Here is a 23,888-nt window from a genome sequence, read left to right on the forward strand (position 1 = left end):
TACAACAGGGTAAAACTATTTTGCAACTGGGGTTGTTTTTTAAAAAAACTTATCCAATGGGAACTTCCTATAATTTGTCGGAAAAGCTTGGGTTACACAAGATGATCATGAAGGTAAAATCCTCCAAGGCTTTAGTGATAAGATTCAATGTTGTCCTCTTTGGTTTCTTTGTAGTTGGAAATTGCACTCTTCTCCTCCTGTGGTCATTCCCTCAGTTGTATCAAGATAAAGTCGTGTCGTCGTCACTCGTAAGGTGCTCCTTACGAGGATGCCATCAAAAGGTATGGTGACTTTATAATAAAATCCTCTACGAGGATATAATTGGCGTTACTACGCCTCGTCTTATTGCTTAATTTCGTTTATTGTACGGGGTTCCCCTCTTTTGCATCAAAAAAAAAAATTATAATAAAATCCATTTATTAACTTAGGCTACATATGTTTCAACGGAAAACATTTTAATGAAAAGAAAATGATAATAATTTTTCTTTGCTTGTTTCCTTATAAAAAAATTATAAAGAAAAAGAACAGGATCAGTCCTGACTATTTATGAGCCTTAGGCGAAACATGATAAATGGACCCTTTTATCCTAATATTTTACTAAAAAACTCTTAAAAAATAACAACTTCAAGTAGAATACTCGAACAACCGAAAAGAACCATGTTTTTGGTTAAAATTTACTTTAAGAGAAGGTCACCCGAATAAGATAGAAAATAAAAACAAAATATAATTATTTCATACTTCCTCCGTCTTTTAATACTCGCAACGTTTGTTAGTTTCACGCATGCCAATGCACAATTTTGATCTTTTATATCTTAAATTCTCTTTATGCAAAAAATATAAAAAGTTGATATTTTGAGAATACATATTGAGACGAATCTAACCAGATTCCACATGACTATGTTTTATCTTGTATAAAAAACACTAAGAATAGTCAAAGTGGATTATATGAATAGTGGCAAAAGTCCAGACGTTGCGAGTATTAAAAGACGGAGGAAGTAATAAATTAAGATGAGAACTACATAATCACATGAGTATTGATTATAATTTTGTCTACTGTTAGAGTTATTGTATATCTAGGGTTCTAGTATGTTTAGGAAACTAGAGTTGTATTAGTTTAGGAATCCAACGCACAAGGGGTGTTTATTATCGGGTATCCGGGTACTCGAAAATGCGGGTAGTCGTTTTGTCGGGCCATGACCCGACCCGGGAAAACCGGGTACCGGTCGGGTCATGGGTACCCGATCTCTATATAAATAATATCATACATAGTTCCGTGTAAATAATCATGTAACTATCAGCTATGTAAGGCTGTAAACAGTGGCGGACCAAGGACTTTGGGTCAGGGGTGGCACAATTTTTTTTCTTTTTTTTTTGGGGTCGAGGAGATTTTTTTATCAATATATATAAGTAAATATAAAACATTTGTACAAAATTTAAAGCGATTAATAACAGTAAATGATGGAATTGAATTTTTTTTGTTCTCGGCTTTTTTTTTTCATTATACTTCCTCCATTCCGATAATATCGCACCATTTTTTTTACACTATTCATACTACGAATTTGGCGATTTTTTGTGATTCATACGTAAGGAAATTTTAGTCATGTGGGGTCATGTTAGATTAGTATCGATATATATTTTCTAAACATTAATTTTTTATAATTTTTACTTGCACACGATGTGAGATATTAAGAGTCAGTAAGACTTAGAGGAGTAAAAGTCAACCATGACGCGATATTTCCGGAACGAAGGAAGTTATATAGTCCAATTAAATATGAAGGTGGAAAAAAAAGCAGACAACATTCAATTAGTGTTAAAAAAAAGAACCAAAGCTAGAGATAACCTTCGGCTATGTTTGGCAACCATTTTCAGTCACATTAAATGATTACTCCCTCCGTATATATTTAAGAGATACACTTGGCCGGACACGGGTATTAAGAAAAATAATTGAATGAAATAAAGTAATAAAACAAGTGGGGTTGAATAGATATTTTAATAAGAAAAACAAGTAGGGACCATGTCATTTTAGTGAGTGGGGGGTGGCGCAATTTAGAAGGTGGACCATGGTGCACATAGAACTACGTGCACCAAAAGAACACAACATATAATTGAAAGAACATCTGGTTACGAGAAAAGAACATGAGTATTTTTTTTATTTAGGTTTTAATAAATAGTAAAATAATAAATTATTTTTATAATAAAAAAGTGAAATATTATATCGCATGTTCTTTTGCCGTAGTGTCGTGTTCTTTTACTTATGCACACATGTTCTTTTGATGCACGTAGCTCTATGTGCACCACGGTCCATAGTCCACGAATTGTGGGGGGTGGGGTGTAAATATATTATTTAATTAGATGGTGGAGTTGATAAGTTACTAAAAATGGCAAGTGAATCTCTTAAATAAATACGGTCGAAAAAGACAAGTGTATCCCTTAAATAAATACAGAGGGAGTAGGTGCTAATAATTTAAGTCACCTTAAATGATTAGGAGTGTTTGGTAGGAAGCTAAATTAAAATTTAAGGTTGATAACTCGACTGAAATCCACAATCAGTAACTGAAATTTTTGCCTCCAAAGCACATGTTGGCTTGCTGTTAACGTATTAATGGGCATAGTGTGGCTGTATTTCTCAACTGTGTTGCAAAGAGTTTATCTTCTTTATACTACTGCTCATATTTATATTCATTATTGGTAATGGCCTGTAACTTTTTTCAGCTATATTAACTTAATACTTATCCAATTTTGTTTAAAAAAAAAAAATCATACTCATATTTCCATTTGAAACAAATACCTGTGCTTATTGTTTTTTTATTTTTTTTGGGGTTGAATTTTAATAAGGAAAACCAGTGGAAGGTTTCATCTGAAATAAATATAACTTAATTTCAGGTACTTAAAAAATTAGTCGTATCAAACCGTTAATGTAAACTATTCCCTCTGTATTTATTTAAGAGATACACTTGGCCGGACACGAGTATTAAGAAGAAAAATCGAATGAAATAAAATAATAAAGCAAGTGAAATTGGGTAAATATTTTAATAATTAAACAAGTGGGGACCACGTCATTTTGGGGGGGTTGGAAGGTGGGGTGGGTTTATGAAATTATTTGTTTAATAGGATGGTGGGTCATAGGGTAAATTATATGTATTATTTAATTAGATGGTGGGCTTAATAAGTTACTAAAAATGGCAAGTGTATCTCTTAAATAAATACGGCCGGAAAAGACAAGTGTATCCCTTAAATAAATACGCAGGGAGTACGACCTTATCAGTTTCAACACCTTATCAATTTTAGGTGTTATCTTATCAGTTTCAGCTATCTTATCAGTTTCAGCTTGATTTCAGCTAGTATTACCAAACATAGCCGAAATGAACAATTAATGGTCATGATATTTTTTTTAGTGCAGTCCAATTAAATATAAAGATGAAAAAGAAAGAGTTTAAAAAAATGAAACAAATAAGTTAATAAGTATACCAAAATTGCCATTATCGGGTCTCAAACCCTGATTTGTGGACCTTATGAATCAAGGATAATATATCCCCTTGACCACTGCAACACAATCGTACTCTCTATTTACTTGGTACAAGTTTTATATACTTCCTCCGTTTTATAAAAAATGAACACTTTTAGTTTTGTCACTATTCGATGCTAACTTTAACCATTTATTTGTACAAATTTACAAAAAGTAAATATTATAAATAAAATGTTGGTGGATAGATTTCATTGTATATTTTCATAATATTAAATTTTAAGATTTAAAAAAGAAAAATAATTAAAGAAAATTACGGTCCAAGTTACATCTTGATTCTTGGCAAACATGTTCGCAAATTTTTTGAGACAGAAAAAGTATAACTTTGTACATTTTTTCTTATTGCACATTTTCAGTTTTTTTTTTTCCCGGGGGTGGCACGTGCCCCCTGGCCCCAACGTGAGTCCGTCATTGGCTGTAAATATGTACATTATTTTAAATAAAAACTGAAAACATCAAACATATCCAAAGCCCAAAGGGAGGCAGTAGCATCAAATATTCACATCCCTGGTAGTAGTAGCATATATAAATGCATACTACCTCCGTTTCAAAAAGATCTTTACAATTACTATTTGCACGGACTCCAATGCAATATTTAACTACTAATATATCTAATTTCGTATGTGAAAAAATTATAAAAAGTTGATATTCTGAAAATACATCCCGAGACCAATCTAACAAGATCTTACATGTAACGTTTTGATGTATATAATGGTGAGAATTTACGGTCAAAGCTTTTATACTTTGGACACATTTTCCAAAGCGTAAAGAACTTTCTGAAACGGAGTTTCAGATAGTAATTGATAATTCCACAAAGGGAGGCATAAACTCAAGAAATCACTAAAACAGTAGTTGAATCAATGGAAGGGGATAGGGAAAGCATTAAAATCCAAACCCAAGCTCCCATATTTTATTCGAACTAAGTAATCTCACAGATTTAAAAATAATAACTAATATGGTAAACTAACAACTAATAGTGCAACACCTAATATGATACCTAAAAATATCCCACAATAATACCTTAAAAACTTGAATCCTAATACGAATAAATGAGTAATACCTAATATAAATTAGGTAATACCTTGAATCTTGATTAAGGGGGTGAGAGGCGACGATTGTCGTGTAGGTGCGGCTTGACGAGAGAGGTGGTGTGAGAGGAGATCAAGGGAGTGAAGGTGAATGCGGTGGTTCTGGATCGCCGGTGCACCGGTGCGAGATAGTGAGTGAGAGAGGAGATCGGATGAGACCGTGAGAGGAAAAGAGGGGAAGCGTCAAAGCGGCGCCTGATAGTTTTATTTTGTTTGAGGATGAAAGTGAAATGCTGAAACAGTGAAACTTAAAGTCCCAGCCAAATTAGCCAATATCAATAAACAGTAACACGCATTTTTATTTTATTTTATTTTATTTCGTTTTTGACGGGTTATTGAGTACCCGTGTAATCAAATACGCGGCCCATGCCCCGACCCGGTACCCAGTAAATATTCCGGGTCGAGTACCCGACCCATTTATTTGAGTAAAATCAGAAAATTATCCGATTTATTTGTGTCGGGTCAGCGGATCAACGAGTCGGGTATTTTTGAACATTCCTACAAGTAACAATAATAATAGAAGTATAAAACGTAAATAAAAGCCATTAATATATTCTAAAAGAGAATTAATCAATGTGAAAAGATTGAGAACTAAACATACTGGATTAGAATGAAGCCATAACTACAATCATGGAAACGAAGGAAATAAATGCACTGACGTTACGACTTACGAGGACCTTAAACTTATTAGTGGAACTCATAATATTGCCTCGAAAATTGATTTACTTGAAATTAAAATGGTAAGGGAAGAAAAAACATTCAGTTTCTTGTAACTCTATGTGTATTGAATCTGCTCACATTTATTTTACTTTATTTTTTTAACCTATTTTAATTGACAGAATTTAATTTTTGGGCCCCTTTCGACTCCGGGCCCTGGGCGGCCGCACCTCTGGCCTACCCCCAGGGTCGGGGCTGAAAAAGAACAAAGAAGTGGGAATGATAGGAGAGAAAAAGAAATGTAAGGGATTATAGTGAAAAATGTGGTCTTCCTTCTTTTCAAAGGCAAATTTGATTTTCCTGTAGAGAAAATTATTTTCGACCTTTAACAAAACAAACAAAGAAAAATAGGATAATTATTTTCCAAAAAGTGTTTTCCGTCAAAACAAAAGGATCCTTAGTGTTACAAATAAGAGTTGCATATAAAATTTGAAATTTGGGTTTTTTTATACATGCAACTACCTCGCTTTTAAGTTTTAAAGGACTATATGTTACTTTCATTTTTGTAAACAACTACCCTCTTTTTTATATTCCATTTTACATAAAACGTTAACTTTTCTATTAGCGAGTTGAGTCTTACTTTCACATACTAGCCTCGTTTCATAATAATCTTTACGGGTACTATTTGTACAAATATTAAGGGAAAATATGGAGAATGTGTTACAAGTTGGTTGAATATAATAAAATCTGGATAAAGTAACAAAAATGTGTGGAAAGGGGGTGGGTGTAAGAACAAAATTAATAAAATAAGATAAAGTGAGTAAAACATTGTAAATGTTTTTGGGTAAGAGGGATAAGTTAGTAAATTTTTATGTCCAAAATAGTAAAGCACAATGTAAAGAACCTTTTGAAATGGACTAAAACAGAAAATATAAACATTATTTTGAAACAGAGATAGTACAAAATAATGAGAAATGTTTTTTATGTGAAAAGATTGTTTTTTTGTGTGCGAAGGAGCCACAAGGGCGGGAAAGAGAATCGATCACATGATCACTTGAAATTGGGATGAAAGCTTTAACCAACTGAGCTATCCCTCACTCTCTATGTGAAATGATTGTGACTTGCAACAAAATAAAGAAAAAGTACGTAGTTGTACGTTTACAAAAATCAAAATAAAGATAATTTTTCGCAAAATTTCAGATTCAGAAAATATACGTACTACCTCCTATTCAAAATGATCTTTACGCTATCAGTTTTAGACGGTTTCATAATGTTATTTTACATTTTTCTTTATTTTATTTTTGGACATTAGTTTTACTACATCAATTTGGGTGATGATAAATGTCGCAAATTGCGACAACATTTAGTTGTTACAATCCTACGTGTCGAATTCTCAATGGTACATATGGGCGAGTGTCACGTAGCCATGTGTCATCAAATATGTTTTACTATCTATGCAAATATTTTTACTATGAAAATATGTAAATAAGGTAGTCGATACAAAAAGGAAACAAATATTTCCTATACAAATCATAAATATTTTTTTGAAATAAAAAAATTACATTATTCAATTTGTAAATTTGAATATTAAGATTTTCCTACCATTTTTGTACTCCCTCGTATTTTAAAAAGATATACACCTTAACCGGCACATAGTTTTAGGAAAGTGAGTTGAATTTATTAAAATAATATGAAAGTGGGGTAGTGGATGAATTATTTATTATAGTAAAAAGATGATGTTAGTAAGTGTGTGGAACACAAGAAAGAGAGAAATATTAATATAATTGGAAGTGGGGACCAAGACATATCAAAAAAGAAAAGTGTATCTCTTTTTAAAATACGGTCGTTTAAGGAAAGTGTGTCTCTTTTTTAAATACGGAGAGAGTAACATATATAATAGGTTATATAAGTTAAATATTTTAGTTTCCAATTTAAATCAAGCATAAAGTCCAGATAATCTAGAGTTTTAATAAAACTCTACTAGGTAGAATTGTATCTAAACCATACTCCCTCCGTCTCTTAATACTCGCACCGATTTGGGGTATTGTTAGTTGATAGTGGGGTATTTTTTTTTTAATATAGTTAGTGGGAAAATTGTAAGGGGTGGGGAGTGGTGAGTGGGGGGTGTGAATTTTTAAATGATTTATGTAGGGAGTATGAGTGTAGGTGGGTTAGTAGGTAAGTGTGAGAAATAATATAATATTGGTAAAAATTTACATTTATACAAGTGGTGCAAGTATATATTAAGGGACGATCGAAAGGAAAGCGGTGCGATTATTAAGGGACGGAGGGAGTACATTTTAAAATCAATGGCTCATATTAGTGAGAAGGGAAAATCAGGGGGTGAATATTGATGAGAAAAATAGGGAGGATTTTATGAGGCATTGATTTTTCATTCAATGGTTGATATTGCTCAAACTCTACCTTGTAGAGTTATTTTATAAATCTAGAGGATCCAAAACCTGCGTTGTCATCATTGTGACACCGCTTCAAGGTCACAAATTGCGACTTATCATTTTCGTTTAAATTTTGTATCCACTTTCTCTCAAAATTTTTTTTTTTGGCAGATGGAAAGAACACAAACACCTTTAGTATGTTTTCCTAGCTTGGATAGCTAGGTTATGAGCTCTAGATACCTCAATCCTAGGAATTTTCGAAATACAAAAATAATTAAGAGAATTACCAACATAAACAATATCTAAAAGGAGCGATCGAATTTCCAGCTTACCTTCCACTGGATTTTGCAATGCGGACACAAGCTTGCTGAAATCCGTAAGAAACTCCACCCCTGGTACACTGCTGCAACACATTGTAGAGCCATTCAAAGTGTCGTAACTTCAACCTGGAGTGGTGTGGTTGCGAAAATGTGTTGGGAACCACTCATCGTACTTCCCTCATGATCGCAAAACTACCCAACTCCCGTAGTCTATTTTGTCTTACCCTTTTTCTTCGTCTTCTTCCACGAACCATCAACTTGGACACACACCAGCGCATCACCACCCTGACAACCCGTAGCCCAAAATACCATTGCACTTTGCCTCTGATCCATCATCCCACGCGCAACTGCCCTTCTCTTCTTCCCCTCCATAAAAGGCCAACACCTCCTATCATTGTCATCAATGTTACTCATGAGATGAATTGGGTTAGGAGGGACACCTCTAAAAATCAAGTCATTCCTAGCTCGCCACATACTCTCAACAGTTGCCACGAAAATAACCAACTTTTCATCCCTTCCATCCCCAGAATTCCAAAAGGACCATAAGTAGTGTCTAACCCATTCATTCAATGGTGAGCCACTATTGTCCCTAATCTCAGCCAAGTTGTCCCGTATTCCATACCCTTTTCATATGTTCGCAATCACGGAATAAATGCTCAAGGGTTTCCTCATGTACAAGGAAGCTCTTGCACATCACATCTAAATCCACACCTCTCGCACGGAGGTTGGTACACGAAGGCAAAGCCTTATTTAAAATTTTCCAAATGAACAACTTCCAGCTGGGCATGATTCTCATTTTCCAGAAAGGTTCCCAGAACGAAGAATTCACACCCACTTCCCTTGACTGGTTATGGAGTAGCGAATAACCAACCCTAACCGAGTAGGAGCCTTTGTCTACGGAGTTCCAACTCATCGTATCCTCGAGCTTCTGCCTGCTAACGTGTATTGCAAGAATGATTTTGCCGAATAATTATCAAAAGAACTCCAAACAATATTTGATTTCCACTCAAGATCACCGGTGAGCAGGTCCGCCACCCATCTGATGTTGGGCGACAATCCCACCTTCTTTTGAATGCTCTGACCTTGAACCCACGTATCACTTTCAATATCAATATTAGAGCCATCTCCAACTAGCATGCCAATACCCGACCTCAACTCCACGAGACTCTTCCTAAATTGCCATTATTCTTGGCAATCAAAATTGGAGAACTTTTGTATTTTCCAGCAGGATGCGATCAACAGGACTTTGGGGCTTGTTATGGATTCTCCAAGCTTGTTTGCAAACTAAGGCGGAGTTAAGGCTTTTGATGTTTCGAAGCACAACGCCACCTTGATCTTTATCTTTATCTAAAATGAGCCTACTCCTCCAATAAATGGATTTTTTAATCTATGGACGAACTCCGCAGAAACTTGGTGAAAAAGATAGTTATCCTTTTCAGACTTCCTCTCGGGATCAAGAATAGAGACATAACATCGGAAGCCATAGCAATAATAATGCTGTTAACCAGAATAAGTTTACCTGCTTGGGATATTGCAATGAATTTCCATGAAGATAGCTTCTTCGTTATCCTTTCAATTAGGAACTCGAATTTATGTGAGCTCCTACCATCCACATCCATAGGAAAACCCAAGTAACTACCCATGTCATACTTGTTTTTCATTCCTAACGGCTTACGCATAAAAGAGATGAACCTAGCATATTAGGCGAGAAAATGACAAAAGATTTCTCCAAGCTCACTACCTTGCCTGAGATCAAGCTAAACTCATCAAGAGCTTTCCTTAGGTTTGCATACGATTCCGGGGTTGCATTGAAGAAAAATAACGTGTCATCTGCAAAAAAAAAAAGGTTAATTCTAGGCGAACGCCTACCAATTTTAAGGATACAGAATGAATTTTTGTTTTACAGTGTAGTCATTCTTCGAGAAAGCACCTCCATAGACATGATGAATATATAAGGTGAGAGTGGGTCTCCTTGTCGTAACCCCCACTTTGGTTTAAAACTTTCCGTAACCTCCCCATTCATTAGGACTGCTAGAGAAACCATCGTGATACACTCCATAATCGAATCAATCCAATCATTAGGGAAATCGAAGGCCATAAGGACATGCCTTACAGACTCCAACTTATACGGTCGTAAGCCTTATTCAAATCCATCTTCAAAATATTTCCCTTTTTCTTTTTTTCACAAACTGCATGTATTCGTGAGCTATCATACAATTATCCACTAGTAGTCTTCCCAGCACAAAGCATTTTGAAATTCTTTAATGATATCCCTCATAATATTCTTCATCCGCATCATCAAACACTTCGAAATCACCTTGTATAATGTTTTGCAAAGTCTTATTGGCCTAAAATTTGACACACTGTCTGGCCTTAGGACTTTAGGAATAAGGGCAATGAATGTATTACTTGTCTTTGCTAGCATTCGATCCCCATTGAAGAAACCGCGCACTGCATCACATACCTTGAGCTGCGTCTCACTCCAAAACTTGCGAAAGAACGCTGAAGGAACGCCATCGGGACCCGGAGATTTGAGGTCTTGCATACTAAAGACAACCTCTCTAATGTCTTTCTTCGTGAAAGGTACCGACAAGAGCAATTTTTGTGCCTCCGTAATGGATATGACTGATCGCAGCCATTCCTCCAAAACCTGACGGCTCTCTACTGTAGGTGGAGCTGGTTGGGCGTAAATGCCTTTGAAGAATTCTATAAATTCCTTTTTCAGAAGATCTTTGTCCGCAATCCATGAGCCATCTTGTTTCTGACGTGCCCCAATGTGGTTATTGGCCTTTCTTTCTTTCTTTGACTTACTTAAAGAAGAAGCTAGTTACCTGATCCCCCCTTGGCTTTCCCCTAGTCCTCTTTCAAAATATTCCCAATGGATACCTCTAGTCTTCTTGTACTCAAGACACCATGATCGAAGGTTTGAATGAATGAGCTGCAGTTTTCTTTGAATAACGAATAGCTTTGACCCGTGAAAGGCACTTTTCCAATTATGGCGGATCGTCTCTATAACCGGGACCATAACCAACGCCCACACTTCTAACCTATACGACCTCTTCAACCCTTGCTTGCTCGGGCTAAGCTCCATCATAATGGATCCATGATCCGATAATAAAATCGGGAAATTCCAGACCCGAGCTTCGGGGAATGTGAATCTCCACTCATCATTAGTTGTTCAAAAATAGGTTCTTCATTTTCCCTGTTGTTTGTCCAAGTGAATGTGACACCTTGAAATCGCACATCCATAAACTTACATTCCATTTTCCAACTCGTAAATTTTGTTGATCCCCTTATTTTAGAGCTCCCTCCTAATTTATGGGAAGGGAACTCTACTTAATTAAAATCTCCAATGAGCATGTGCTTACCCGGATGTTGGCTAACTAACAAAGAAAGATAATCCCAAACTTGGGGCCTAGATTCTAAGTAAGGCGATCCGTAAACAAGCGAAAAATAGAACATTCCAATGATACCATCCTCCACTTTACAGAAAATGACATTAGCGGAGGACGACACTATTTCTAGATTCACTAAGCGACCAACATAGCAACAAACCCCCCGCAACATTGGCACCTGCATCTACCCCAAACCAACTATTGAATCCTAAACTCCTAACTGACGCTTCCAACATAGCCGCTGGACATTTTAATTCTGAAAGAAAAACAACATCAACAGAAAGAGACTTAACTATACTACTAATAAACGGAATTGTGGGGTTCACATCAGTTTTAATACCCCTACAATTCCAACTCCATATTTTCACTGATAAACTGGTGGCTTGTTAAGGACAACCACACATTTGCAACAGCAACACAAACTCTTGTTGTCTTCCTTCACCTTCAGATTCCCAGTCTTCCTCAGTTGATCCTCCTCATTGTCAGACAACCCAAGCTTCTTGCTCCAAAAACCCCGATAGAACTTTGTTTTCTTTTGTTTCTTCTTCCTTTCCTCCTCTTCCAGTCCAAATGATACAGGGACTGGATCTTTTTCTTCAATTTTAACAGCTAGATTTAAATCCCATGTCACCCTCTTCTTACCATAGCTAGACTGTCCTCCTTCAGCCCTCGCACTACCACACAGATTTTCAGCTAAAAAACGTGCTGGTTTCCAACCTCTAGGGAAAACTCCTTCCCTCTTCTTTCTGATCACCGACCGCTTCACATACTTCCTCTTCCCTCTGCCCCCTCCATCAAACTAACCACATCCTCACCCCCCTCAATTTCAGACTCTGAGTCTGAGCTTAATTACTGGTGAGAAATTAAGATCCCTTAGCCTACCCATCTCAAGATCAAACTTAGGAGAGAGAATTGGAGAAAAATACAAGGTAGATGAAAGGAAGGAATCCACCGACTCAGGCGAGTCTGGTGGTGCTGGGTTTAAAAACGGGTTAGTTTAACAGATTCAATCGGTATGGTTTTAGGAATATAAGAGTGTGGACATGGAGAAGTTTCATTGAGTTTTGAGTTAAGGATTTTACACAACTCATCCCTGTCACAGTCATTGGCAACATGGGCCCCAGAAGTGGGCACAACCAACCTAGAACCCGAGGCAAGGTTTACCTCAACATGAAACCCAAATTGGTAAGGTGGGCTTGGCTCGACAGGATGATTGGGTGGGCTAGGAATGGGGAGAAAAGGGTGAAAAGCTTTCAGATTTGGGAACTGCATCCTGTCTTCAGAGGAGATAGAAATTTGTGGGCTTGGTGCATCTAAATCCGAAGGATAACCTAAGTCGAGTAACTCAGAAAGAGAGGAATAGCTGACCATATTTTGTGGTTTATCTTGGTTGTAAATTTTGAGATGTGGTAAAAAAGTGGGAACATGCAGTTTAAATAGACAGTGAAAGGTGAAAGTAGTTTAAAAAAGTAAATTGCCATTTATGGGGGTCTTAGAAAGAACTACTTCTTTTACTACAACTGGACAAGCAGGAGAAGATTGTAGGGAATCAATGAAAAAAGACAGTAGAGTGGTATTGAAAGAAAACCTATTTATACGGTGAACTTTTGGTGATTTCAAATTTTCCAAGAAAATACCCGGTCTACCCTTATAATGTTTCCTTTATTACTAGAAGTAGGGGTACTAGGTAATAAGCTTTAAAAATAAATGGATCTGAAAGGTTGAGATTTTGGTTACATGAGTTAAGATTCTGGCAGACTCCTTGGTACACGAGCACCTTACTCCCCTTTTTCATTTTACTGTACCTTTGACTTTCCATCTTTGCTTCACTGTTTAGCTTAAACGTGTCCCGACAACTGCTCTTTCTTTTGCTAAGAAACCAGACAGGAGAATGGATGAAAACCATTTGCGTTGTTGTTGAGTTGACTGGAAAACAACCCTCTTCTCTTTGCTAATGCCCCCTGATTTGATCTATCTCTCGTTGAACCTGGTTCCGGTGGGTGCTGGTCATTCCCCTTTCTTCCCTTCCTATCGCTTCCATTTGCACCACCACCATTGTCACAGTCTTCATTCTGGTTTTCACCACCATCGCTACCATCCTCATCCAAATCTGTGTCTGATTCTCTAGAAGAGCTATCACCCCCCGGTCTAACTTCTGACAACCTAGTGAACAAATTCACTCTGGTAGTCCGGAACCTTTCTACTCTCTTGAGACCCACAATTCTTCGCGAGTAGAATGATAGCTGAGTGGGGGCAACCCTAAATGCATTAGGGTTCCCACAAGTTCCAGCCATAAACTCTGCTTTCCTTTTGCCTCCGCCTTGGTAAGACTACAGAAGAAGGACTTGTGCCCAATTGCACCATAATTTTGACAGAAAATAAAAACTCCCTCCTACCTGAATTCAATCCATGCACTACGATTTTCAGCATACTCGACGTAAAGCCCAGGAATTAAAGGATTCTTCAATTTCATCCAGACCAGCGCCCTTAGATATTCCTTTGTCCCCAACTCTTGAGATGCATCATCAAAATAAAATACCCTCCCAATTTTGTTTAGCGCCCTCTTCCCTACCGCCATAGTGTTATACTGTAACGGAATACCCTGCACCTTAACCCAGAGAATTGAGTCTCCAAAACTAAGAGAATGAAATGCATGCTCCTCCCTACAATCCTTCAAGATAAGCAACGCTTCTTTGAAATTCACCGTTCCGATGATAGCTAGACGGTTATAATCTTCAAATTATGAGCAGTGGAACAAGAAAGTATTCCCCACTTTCCCTACACGAATTGTATCTCGCTTGACCCACAGATCCGATACCCATTTCCGAACTTCTGCTTCCGAAAATCTAGAGTATCTCCAGTCTCTGATTTTCCCGGCCACCGTCCAACATCCCCGTTGGTTTTATTCCTTTTTTGTCCGTTTGATTAACGGACCCATTTGTCTAACTTTCTCAGGAATTTATAACACTAGGTCTTTAATAACGGACATAATAACATTGAAATTATGGATAAGTTTGGAAGTTCTGGAGGTTGGGGATTTAGAATTGGTTTTATGGTTATTAAAACAGTGAAAAGTTGAGAGAAAATTAGAGAGGGTGAAAGCTCTCTATTCTAGAGAGAGAAAGTCTGGTCCCAAGGCAAATGTTGTGTGGAACCATCTCCTTTCTCTTGCTTTATTCATTTTTGTCTTACACCACCCACTTTTTTACACGTTTTCTTACTTTATCCATATATTATTATATTCAACCAAAATTTCTACTTTTATCTCAATATTTGTGCAAATAGTAACTGTAAATTTCTTTTCAAAACGGAGGTAGTACTCCGTAGTTGTTAGTAAAAATGTGTAGTTATTAATCGTTAAGCGCGCAAAAAGTTAGGAACGAAGTATAAACTATCCAAGTTGTCATTCCAAGAAGTCATAGTGTAAATTCTCCCTAGACTGTATGTGCGAATATCTCTATAATCCTATAACCTACTACAATGATGCATGCATGATTTACTTTTTTTCTAAAGCTTATACACTATTTTTTTTTATTAACTTTGTATACCTTCATAGGCAGAAAGTGGTGTCGAAATGAAAGCAATCTTAGAAGAGCAAGGACAAAATGAAATGATAAGTCCTAAGAAGAGTATAGTAAGGAGAGGAAAACCAAGATTCTTGAAGGAGATGGGAATAAGAGGAATACAAATTGGCGCGATAAATATGGAAGATGAAGATCTTAGTGAATGGGAAACACATGGAGATACAATATTAAAAGTTCCATTTGAGAAGGTCTCATATCTTTTCGAGTGGAAGCACCTCTTCCCAGAATGGATCGATGAAGAGAAAGAAAACGAAGGTTATCTATGTCCGGAAGTACCTATGCCTATGTTCGAAGAGTATGGAAATTTCGATATGGTTGTGGCTAACTTGCCTTGTAATTTCCCGGAGAAAGGATGGGCAAGGAACATGTTTAAGCTGCAAGTTCATTTGATAGTCGCGAATATGGTGGTGAAGAAGGGGAGGAGGAATTGGTATGGGAGGACAAAGGTGTTGTTGTTGAGCAAATGTAGGCCAATGTTGGATATTTTTAGGTGTGACGATTTGGTAAGGAGAGAAGAAGATTGGTGGTACTATGAGCCAGACATTATAAAGCTTGCGGAGAAAGTTAATTTGCCTGTGGGTACATGTAGGCTAGCTTTGCCCTTGTGGGGACAAGGTATATATGTTCCTAACTCCGATCCTTGATTTAATATTTTTGTTTAACAAATTATTTTGATTGATATATTTTATTTATTTATTGGTGACGATAGGGGTGAACGAGGTGTATGATGTACCAAATGTAGAAAAACCAACAAAACGAGAAGCCTATGCAACAGTACTACACTCCTCTGAAATATATGTATGTGGTGCAATCACTCTAGCACAAAGCCTCCTTCAAACAGACACCAAAAGAGATCTAGTTATACTTATCGATAAATCCATCTCCCTTCCCAAGCAAGAGGCTCTTGTCGCTGCTGGTTGGAAGATTCAACTCATAAAACGCATTCGAAACCCTCTAGCCAAGAAAGGCAGCTACAACGAGTACAACTACTCCAAATTTAGACTTTGGCAACTTACAGACTATGACAAGTTAGTCTTCATTGACTCTGATATTGTCGTGCTTCGTAACATTGACCTTATCTTCCATTTTCCACAAATATCCGCGACAGGCAATGCTAACTACAAATTCAACTCCGGAATCATGGTAATCGAACCTTCAAATTGTACGTTTAATACACTTATGGGGCTTCGAAAGGAAATCACTTCTTACAACGGAGGCGACCAAGGGTTTTTAAATGAAGTTTTTGTGTGGTGGCATCGCCTCCCTAAACGGGTGAACTTTTTAAAGTATTTTTGGTCTAATTCTTCGCTGGCAAGGAATGTAACTAACCACTTGTTTGGTTCCGATCCGCCTAAGTTGTACTCGATACACTACTTGGGGTTGAAGCCATGGCTATGTTATAGAGATTATGACTGTAATTGGGATGTCGCCGATCAACATATTTATGCGAGTGATGTGGCGCACATGAGATGGTGGAAGTTGTATGATTCCATGGATGTTAAGTTACAGAGGTTTTGTGAGCTTACTAAGCTAAGGAAGAGGGATTTGGAATGGGATAGAAATAAAGCCTACAAGTTCCAAATTAATGGCGATCATTGGAAGATTAATATTACTGATAATAGATGATTTGTTAGCAGAATCCAATGAAATTACCTTACTCCGTAATGTTTTTTTTATGATACTGGGAGATACACCAATTGCATTTTATTGTGTTTATTAAAATTTATTTGGTACTTTTGTAATTTATTGATGTATAGTATGGATATACAATTATTACATTTTGTTGTCTTCATTAAAATTCATTTTGTACTTTTGTAATTTATCGATGTATAGTATGGAGCTGAGAGTGTAATAAACAGAGTAGCATATTTCACGTTGCACATATAAATATCACTACCATAAAAAAGACAAAGATACCCTCAATAAAAGATCCCATGGTCGAGATGAGAGGTCTCTTAAGCCTAAAAGATTAACGACTCTTTAAAGTATTAAAGGACCCACGAATTCTTGGTGGAAAACGGATTGAGAGATATAAAAGACTCGTCTCTTAAGGCAACGGATCTCTAATATTTCAAAGGGTCCCACCACTGGTCCTACAAAATGAACAATTAGAAAAAGGAAGGAGATCCCTCGTTAAGGTTAACGGGTCTCTTTTTTTCCTCTTTTAAATTTCTAAAAGAACTTTTGTTTAGTACTAGTTGAATCGTCATGTGCTACGCACGTGCTAGTCAACTCGATATTTTATTACTCAATCCGTTTATTAATTTATTCATTTTTATGTACTATCCATAAACATTCATATAGATGTGCGCAAACTCAAGTGTTGCATACTCCGTATGTAATAAGACATTTCTATAAGCTAAATTATTACTCTTATCATCTCAATTCAAAGATACTTTTAATATTGTTCTTAATTGGATTTTTTGGATAAAACCACCTTTTAAAGTTCAACTTTTTGAAATAACCACCTTATATGTTTTTTTAAAAAAAAACCACCTTAAACTTCCAAAGTTTAAGAAATCACCACCTTCTGTTAACTTCCGTCAAATGTTCCGTCAAATGCTCCGTTAACTTCCAAATGTTTGGCCGTTGGATGTGGGGCCCACTGACGGAACATTTGACGGAAGTTAACAGAAGGTGGTGATTTCTTAAACTTTGGAAGTTTAAGGTGGTTTTTTTTTAAAAAAAACATATAAGGTGGTTATTTCAAAAAGTTGAACTTTAAAAGGTGGTTTTATCCAAAAAATCCTTCTTAATTTATTACAACAATTCGGATTTTACACTATTTGCACATTACCCTTTGACCATATATTATGATTTTTGCATAAAGTATTTTCTACATATATTAGATTCGTTTCAATGTGTACTTTTAAAATGGTAATTGTGTTTATATATTAATAAAATTATAATTAAAGAAGTTAAAGATCAAATTTGTGCATTAAAAAACGTGAAATATTCAATTATGTGGTAAATAAAGAACAACAAAAATACTATTTGCAGTTTTAAGGTGGATATTAATGAATTTTGACCGTAAGTCAAATAAAGTACCATGTTATATTATTCAGACTTTATAGCTAGACGATAATTATAGTTTTATTTCAACACGTACGTCAAGAGTTATGAATATTCGTATTTATGCTCTTGTGAATTACGAAGTTCATAAATCATAAAGGATTTTAACTTTGGAGTTTTTTTTCTTCTGAAAGTAGGAAGTTTAATTAACGATAAAGCACTTGGTATTTTATTGATGTCAAGTGAACAAACTTCATTGGAACCTACATGGACGGTATATTGAATAAATATATAAGTTTATGAATAGCTACGTACACTTCGTCAATCATTCACCTTAACAGTTGGTTGATAAAAATGGTTGTATAATATATACCTTTATTTGAATATTTATTGCGACTTTTGTATTTTCATTATGAGCTTGATCAATGTTAGAATGTGCGCGCATAAATTTGTGTATAAAACACCGATGTACAAAATTAAAGTTGTGCCCCTTGCAATTGGTGGCTTTTTCTTTTGTGGGTGCAAATATTTAACATATCAATTGTATTGGAAATTTTATTTCGAGTATCATGCAGGGTTCAATTAACTTGGTATTCTAATAAAAATCGATTATTTTTAAATAAGAAGTTAGTTTCATAAATTTTGATTATTGATAATGTAAAATATTAATAATTAAAGTTATGCATTGAAATGCATGACTAAAGAAATATGTCAATTGAAAATAAAAAGGAAAGTGTCCAATTTAAAGTTAATTATATTAAGATTAAGTGGTTATACATTTCTATAATATTTGTCAAATAATTTTTTTTTTTTTTGGTGAAAAAGCATTTTCATGAAATTGAGTCGATTCGAACAAGATCGCATACAAAAAGAATGTAACTTTCTACTCATATACAGTAGAACAATTTGATCATAAAGTATAACTAAAGTTTAAAAAGTGTAGCTTTCTAATTATAAAGTTTATACCCATTTTCTCATAAAGTGTAGCTTAAGTCATATATTCATAAATCGATCTTAATTTAAAGTTCATATTTTAAATTATGACTATTTATTTGTCAACTTATTGTATTTTTTTTGTAAAATATATTTAGGAAACAATATCCATAAGATCATACTTAGATATTCCCTTCGTCCATTTTTGGTTTAGCCCATTTTAATTTTCCGTTTTGGCCTATTAATAAATGAATTTCCCAATACTATAAAATGCCCATTAATAAAAGAATTTCCCAAAACTACAAAATGTAAATGATGATGAAAATTAAAACTTTACTCTTATATAAAATACATTTGCTACAACCACTTTTGTCTCTTCTCAATTACAAACAACCAAAACTTAAAAAAGCAAAAACTGGCCGATATGCAATATTTTAATGCTGAGGGAGTCATAGATACTCTAGTTATTTTATTTCTCAAGATAGCGTAGAAGTCAATGAGATATTTTCCATTTCTGGAAAAAAATTCCACTTTAGATGGTCGGTTATTAAGGATAAGAAGTTAATGTATAATGTTTATACTTATAAACTTTATATATGACTCTTAAGATTATATATATTGTACTACGTTGCATTATGAAGAAATTTCAATCTATACTAATATATTAAAAAGCGTTTTTAATAACGTATACATGTCAAATAGAACTCATTTATTCACTAGAACATTCCATGTCATCTCCTTATCAAAGTATGTGTATAACAAAAATTTCTTATATTAGGATTCGAACATGCATAAGACATATCACGTGCAAAGTAAATGTCTTACCATTTTAGCCAACCATGCGATGTTCTTTTTTTGCACGTAAATATATGTAACTTGAAACGTCAAATTATATAGTCTATACTAACATTTTACGTATTATACATCACATATGTTATTCAAAACGTACATTAACTCAGAGCATCGCCCGAGCCACACACTAGTTCACAAGAGTAAGAGGTGATATTGTCATAACTATACAATGGAAAAACTTATTAAGAATTGGAAGCAAATGGGTAAGTAAATTTCTTTTTTAGTTAGATTAAATGATAGTGTGTGAAAAGACATGCGAGGATCCTAAACTATAAACGACTAAACTAATGAAGAATCCTAAAATTATTCTTGGTTATGAGTCATGACCCAAAATGAGGTATAAATACTACAAGCTAATTAAAATAATTAAAATAAATAAAAGAGGATACATGGAAGAATTAAAAGAAAATGAAAAGAAATTAAAAAGGAGAAAAGAAAAGCGGGAAAAAGAAAATAAAGAGATCAACCCCCACCACTCACCAAAAGAACAAATCAATCAGACCCATTGTTTTTCTTTTCGTCCCCGAAGCTCTCATCTCCATGCATCATCAACCATCATCAACAATCATTATCATCGTGCCTATCTGATCTCTTCCCCCCTCCTCTTCAATAAATCGTGGCTTCTTGACCTTATCTCGTTGCTCAACATTATTCGAGATTGTATGACGGCAGACGAAGAACGGCGTAAGAAAAAAATAAGGCCGCAACCACGTGACAACCACAAGCCTTCATTAATCTATACCAATCCGAGTGTAAAACAGGTTCGGGAGAACCCAATTGAGGTTCGGTCAGACCCAACTTGGCAGCAACTTTCTAAATTTTGAGTTCGGTCGAACTCAATTCAGGTTCGACCAAACATAAATGCTCCTCTTTTTGCTCTGTTTCTCAGCTATGGTTTTAAGGTTGGTATTGTTCTTGTTGTTGTGTGATGTTGCATAGCTGTTGTAGTTGTTGTTGACGACGATGGTGAAGGGTTATGGTTCTGTTGTTGTGTTGTTGAGCAGCGTGGACTCGTGGAGAAGAGAGGGAGTATGGTGGGATGACTAGTGGGCGAGTTTCAGTAGTGGTGTAGGTTGGTAGCGGGGAAGGAGATGGAAGAGGTTGTTTGTCTTGTTGAGGAGTTTGGTAGGTAAGATAAATGAGAGGAAAAAAAGGTGGAATGGCAGGCGGATAGCTGGAGGGACTTTGAAGGAATTTTGGGAAAAGGAAACACTATTCAAATGGGTTTTAGCCACAAACTTGCAATCTATTCTAATATTTAATAGCAGGCAGGTTGGAGAGCCACGTGGACCCCTCCTGGAATTTCAGATTTTCTTACATTAAAAAAAAATTAATCGATAAATCTAAATGCTCTCTCTTCTCCAACCTTCAATTCTCTCCTTCAATCTTCATATCCGAAAAATCAATAAACCCAAATTGCATCAATTCATCCATTCTAGCATCAGCCCAAGAAGCCTGGATTTTGTCGGCATCATATAAAGAAGCCTTCGTTCGACGCGTTTCTTCACCATCTTCAACATGTTCCTTCTTTAACTACAGACTACATTACAGATTACAGTTATTAATCCATATTCTTTTAACTTCAATTTCTTCGCCGCCATCAAAATTATGTTTTCAGATTCAATATTTCCCCCTACTCCCTTCTCAGTTACATATTACTCATATCTATTTTTCTTCTAATAATTCATCATTATTTTCTTATTTTTTGAATACTTAGAACAAAAAAAATTATTGGATATTCATACGAAATTTATCGTTCTATCCCGTCGCTTCATGATTTCATCATGCCATTCTTATATAAAGTGGAATTCGTTCTGTTTCTGTTTCTTTTTCATTTCATTTCCAATTCCTTTCAGTTTTCCATTCTTAATGCACTTTCCTTCTCTCTTCCTGTAGGGGGTGTTTTTTTGCGTATGTATTGCAATTCCCTACAAGGGGGGAGGTTTTTAGAAACCATCGTATTTTTGTACCTCGAAGGAGTCGCCACCAAACATTGTTTAGGGTCTTGTTTGGAAAGACCGCAAATGACTCTATTAGGATAAGATTTGAATCTTCGAAACGGATGTGTGAGATCCGGGCACGGGAACAAGATGCTTATTCCGCGAGCTTTAGAAATTATTCGAGTACGTGACATAGCATTTTCGAAAATACCCTAGTTTAGACTATGTGGGTTTGAATTTAGAGCAAATAGAATTTCTACTTTGTATGGTGGTCACTTTGCTTTAAAGTTAATTTAAGGGAACCTAAGATCGGTTTGTCCAAGAAGTTATCTATGTTAAGCGTGATGTAACCTTGCATTTTGTTGTATTTAGCATGTATGGTGATGAAAGCAATAAAGCAAATAAAGCAACATCACAATAGTAAATAAGTGCGGAATTAGTAAATACAAGACCCCCTAGAGATGGACTAGGGAGTAGGTCCATATTGCCTAGAAGGACTAGGCAAGTAAAGATGCGGAATTGAAAGTGCGATATTGAAATTGCGGAATTGAAAGTGCGATATTGAAATTGCGGAATTTAAAGGTGCATAATTGAAATTGCAATATTGAAAGGTGCATAATTGAAATTGCGATATTGAAATTTGTACTTGGGCACATGAGATTCGAACGCCAAGCGGCTCCTTAAAAATAAGTGCGCCCGACACGAATTCAAAGCCAAAAATCTCAAATTGGGAGAAGTTGCTCATCCAAAAGTATCCTAGATTTTGCATATAGAACTTGAACTTGAAAGTTTGAATCTTGAAAATATTGAACTTGAAGTATTTGAACTTGAACTTGAAATATTGAAACTTGTACTTGTGAGGGGGTCGAAAAAGCACGAGGCTAATGCGTGACCTCATCCCTCGTGGGCGTGACGTTGTCACATCAAGTGTAATTGGATTTCCTGTGAGTTTACACCCAATCGACTAGTAATATAGGAGTCGTCATTCAGTTTTTAATGACAATGAGAAAAACTGACAAACCCGATTATCGTGACATAAAGGGAGTGAAATTATGTTCGACCACGACGACCATAGGTTCCCTTGTGATCCCTGGTGTGGGGATCGCTCAACGTACACCCGCAGGGCAGAGATTGAGAGTTCGGGGGACTGTAGCTACCGAGAGGAGTGCTCATCGATAATACTCTAGAGGCAGGTTATCCTTACTATCTTAGCATAAATAATTGAAGGGACATGCGTTAAACTATTAAACTATTCTGAATTTATTTTAGCAATATGCAACACATAATACTAAATCGATCGTGATTATCTTATTTAGATTGATTTAAGGTACCTAGCATGATAATTCAATTGTCCAAGGTATTATCTTATTAGGCGTGATAGATCAATCAAATTAATAGTTAGACAATTTTATAAAAGGGTGATGAAAGCGATTAAATCATATGAGGGACACATTACAACGCACCCTTGAGAGGTGCGTTGTGGTTCTCAGAAAACTAACCACTTGGCTTTGCTATTTCTCCTTTTATTTTACGAATCTCGGGTTTCTAAGCAATGTTCCAGTATTTAAGCTTTATTCATCAAGCTACAAGGGGCAGGACGAGTTCTGTTCGACTTTTGGGTCGATTGCGACAGAACGCCGGATCAATTTCGCAGCTTGAGGCTTAGGCTTAAGGCTAGAGTCAATAATCAGGTTATGGAATTGTGTGTTATTTTCACGTCGGTTTTAGGCTGTATTTATAGGAAAAGAGTGTGTGGAAAGATATATTTTAAGATACAAATCCAAAAAGAATACGGGGATAAAACGGCCCCAGGCATTTTCAGCGCCCAGGGCTGGGCGCCGAAGATTTCAGCGCCCAGGGCTGGGCGTTGAAAATGGGATCTGGGCCGAGTTCTTGTCAGATTTGGACTCTTAGAACACGGAGCTTTTTGGGAGATTTATTCGAGTCTTTTAGTGCGTATTAACTTATGACGGAATTGTTAGGTTATGATACATATGACAATTCATAAATCATGCGGAAAAACCATTTAGCCAGGAATACATATTATTTACACATAATCATATAGCATAGTTTAGATGCATACTCTTTGTTGCGTGCCTTCCCTAGCTGCGCCCGAACCGAACAAGAACAAGTCTTTAGGACTCCAAGTGTCGTCCCTCCGTAGATAGTCCACAGCACGTCCGGATCC

The 23,888-nt window shown here is 36.0% G+C and overlaps 1 protein-coding gene across 1 annotated transcript; it reads left to right on the forward strand.

The window, feature by feature from the left end:
• Window positions 1–56: 56 nt before the first annotated feature.
• Window positions 57–16,589, forward strand: LOC110776375 (UDP-glucuronate:xylan alpha-glucuronosyltransferase 2-like). Its single transcript, XM_056832324.1, has 3 exons — window positions 57–281; window positions 14,936–15,578; window positions 15,673–16,589. The coding sequence occupies exons 1-3, from the start codon at window positions 57–59 to the stop codon at window positions 16,587–16,589; spliced, it is 1,785 nt and encodes a 594-aa protein (XP_056688302.1).
• Window positions 16,590–23,888: the final 7,299 nt, after the last annotated feature.

The sequence above is a fragment of the Spinacia oleracea genome, chromosome 6 (assembly GCF_020520425.1).
Source record: "Spinacia oleracea cultivar Varoflay chromosome 6, BTI_SOV_V1, whole genome shotgun sequence".
NCBI classification, from domain to species: Eukaryota; Viridiplantae; Streptophyta; class Magnoliopsida; order Caryophyllales; family Amaranthaceae; genus Spinacia; species Spinacia oleracea.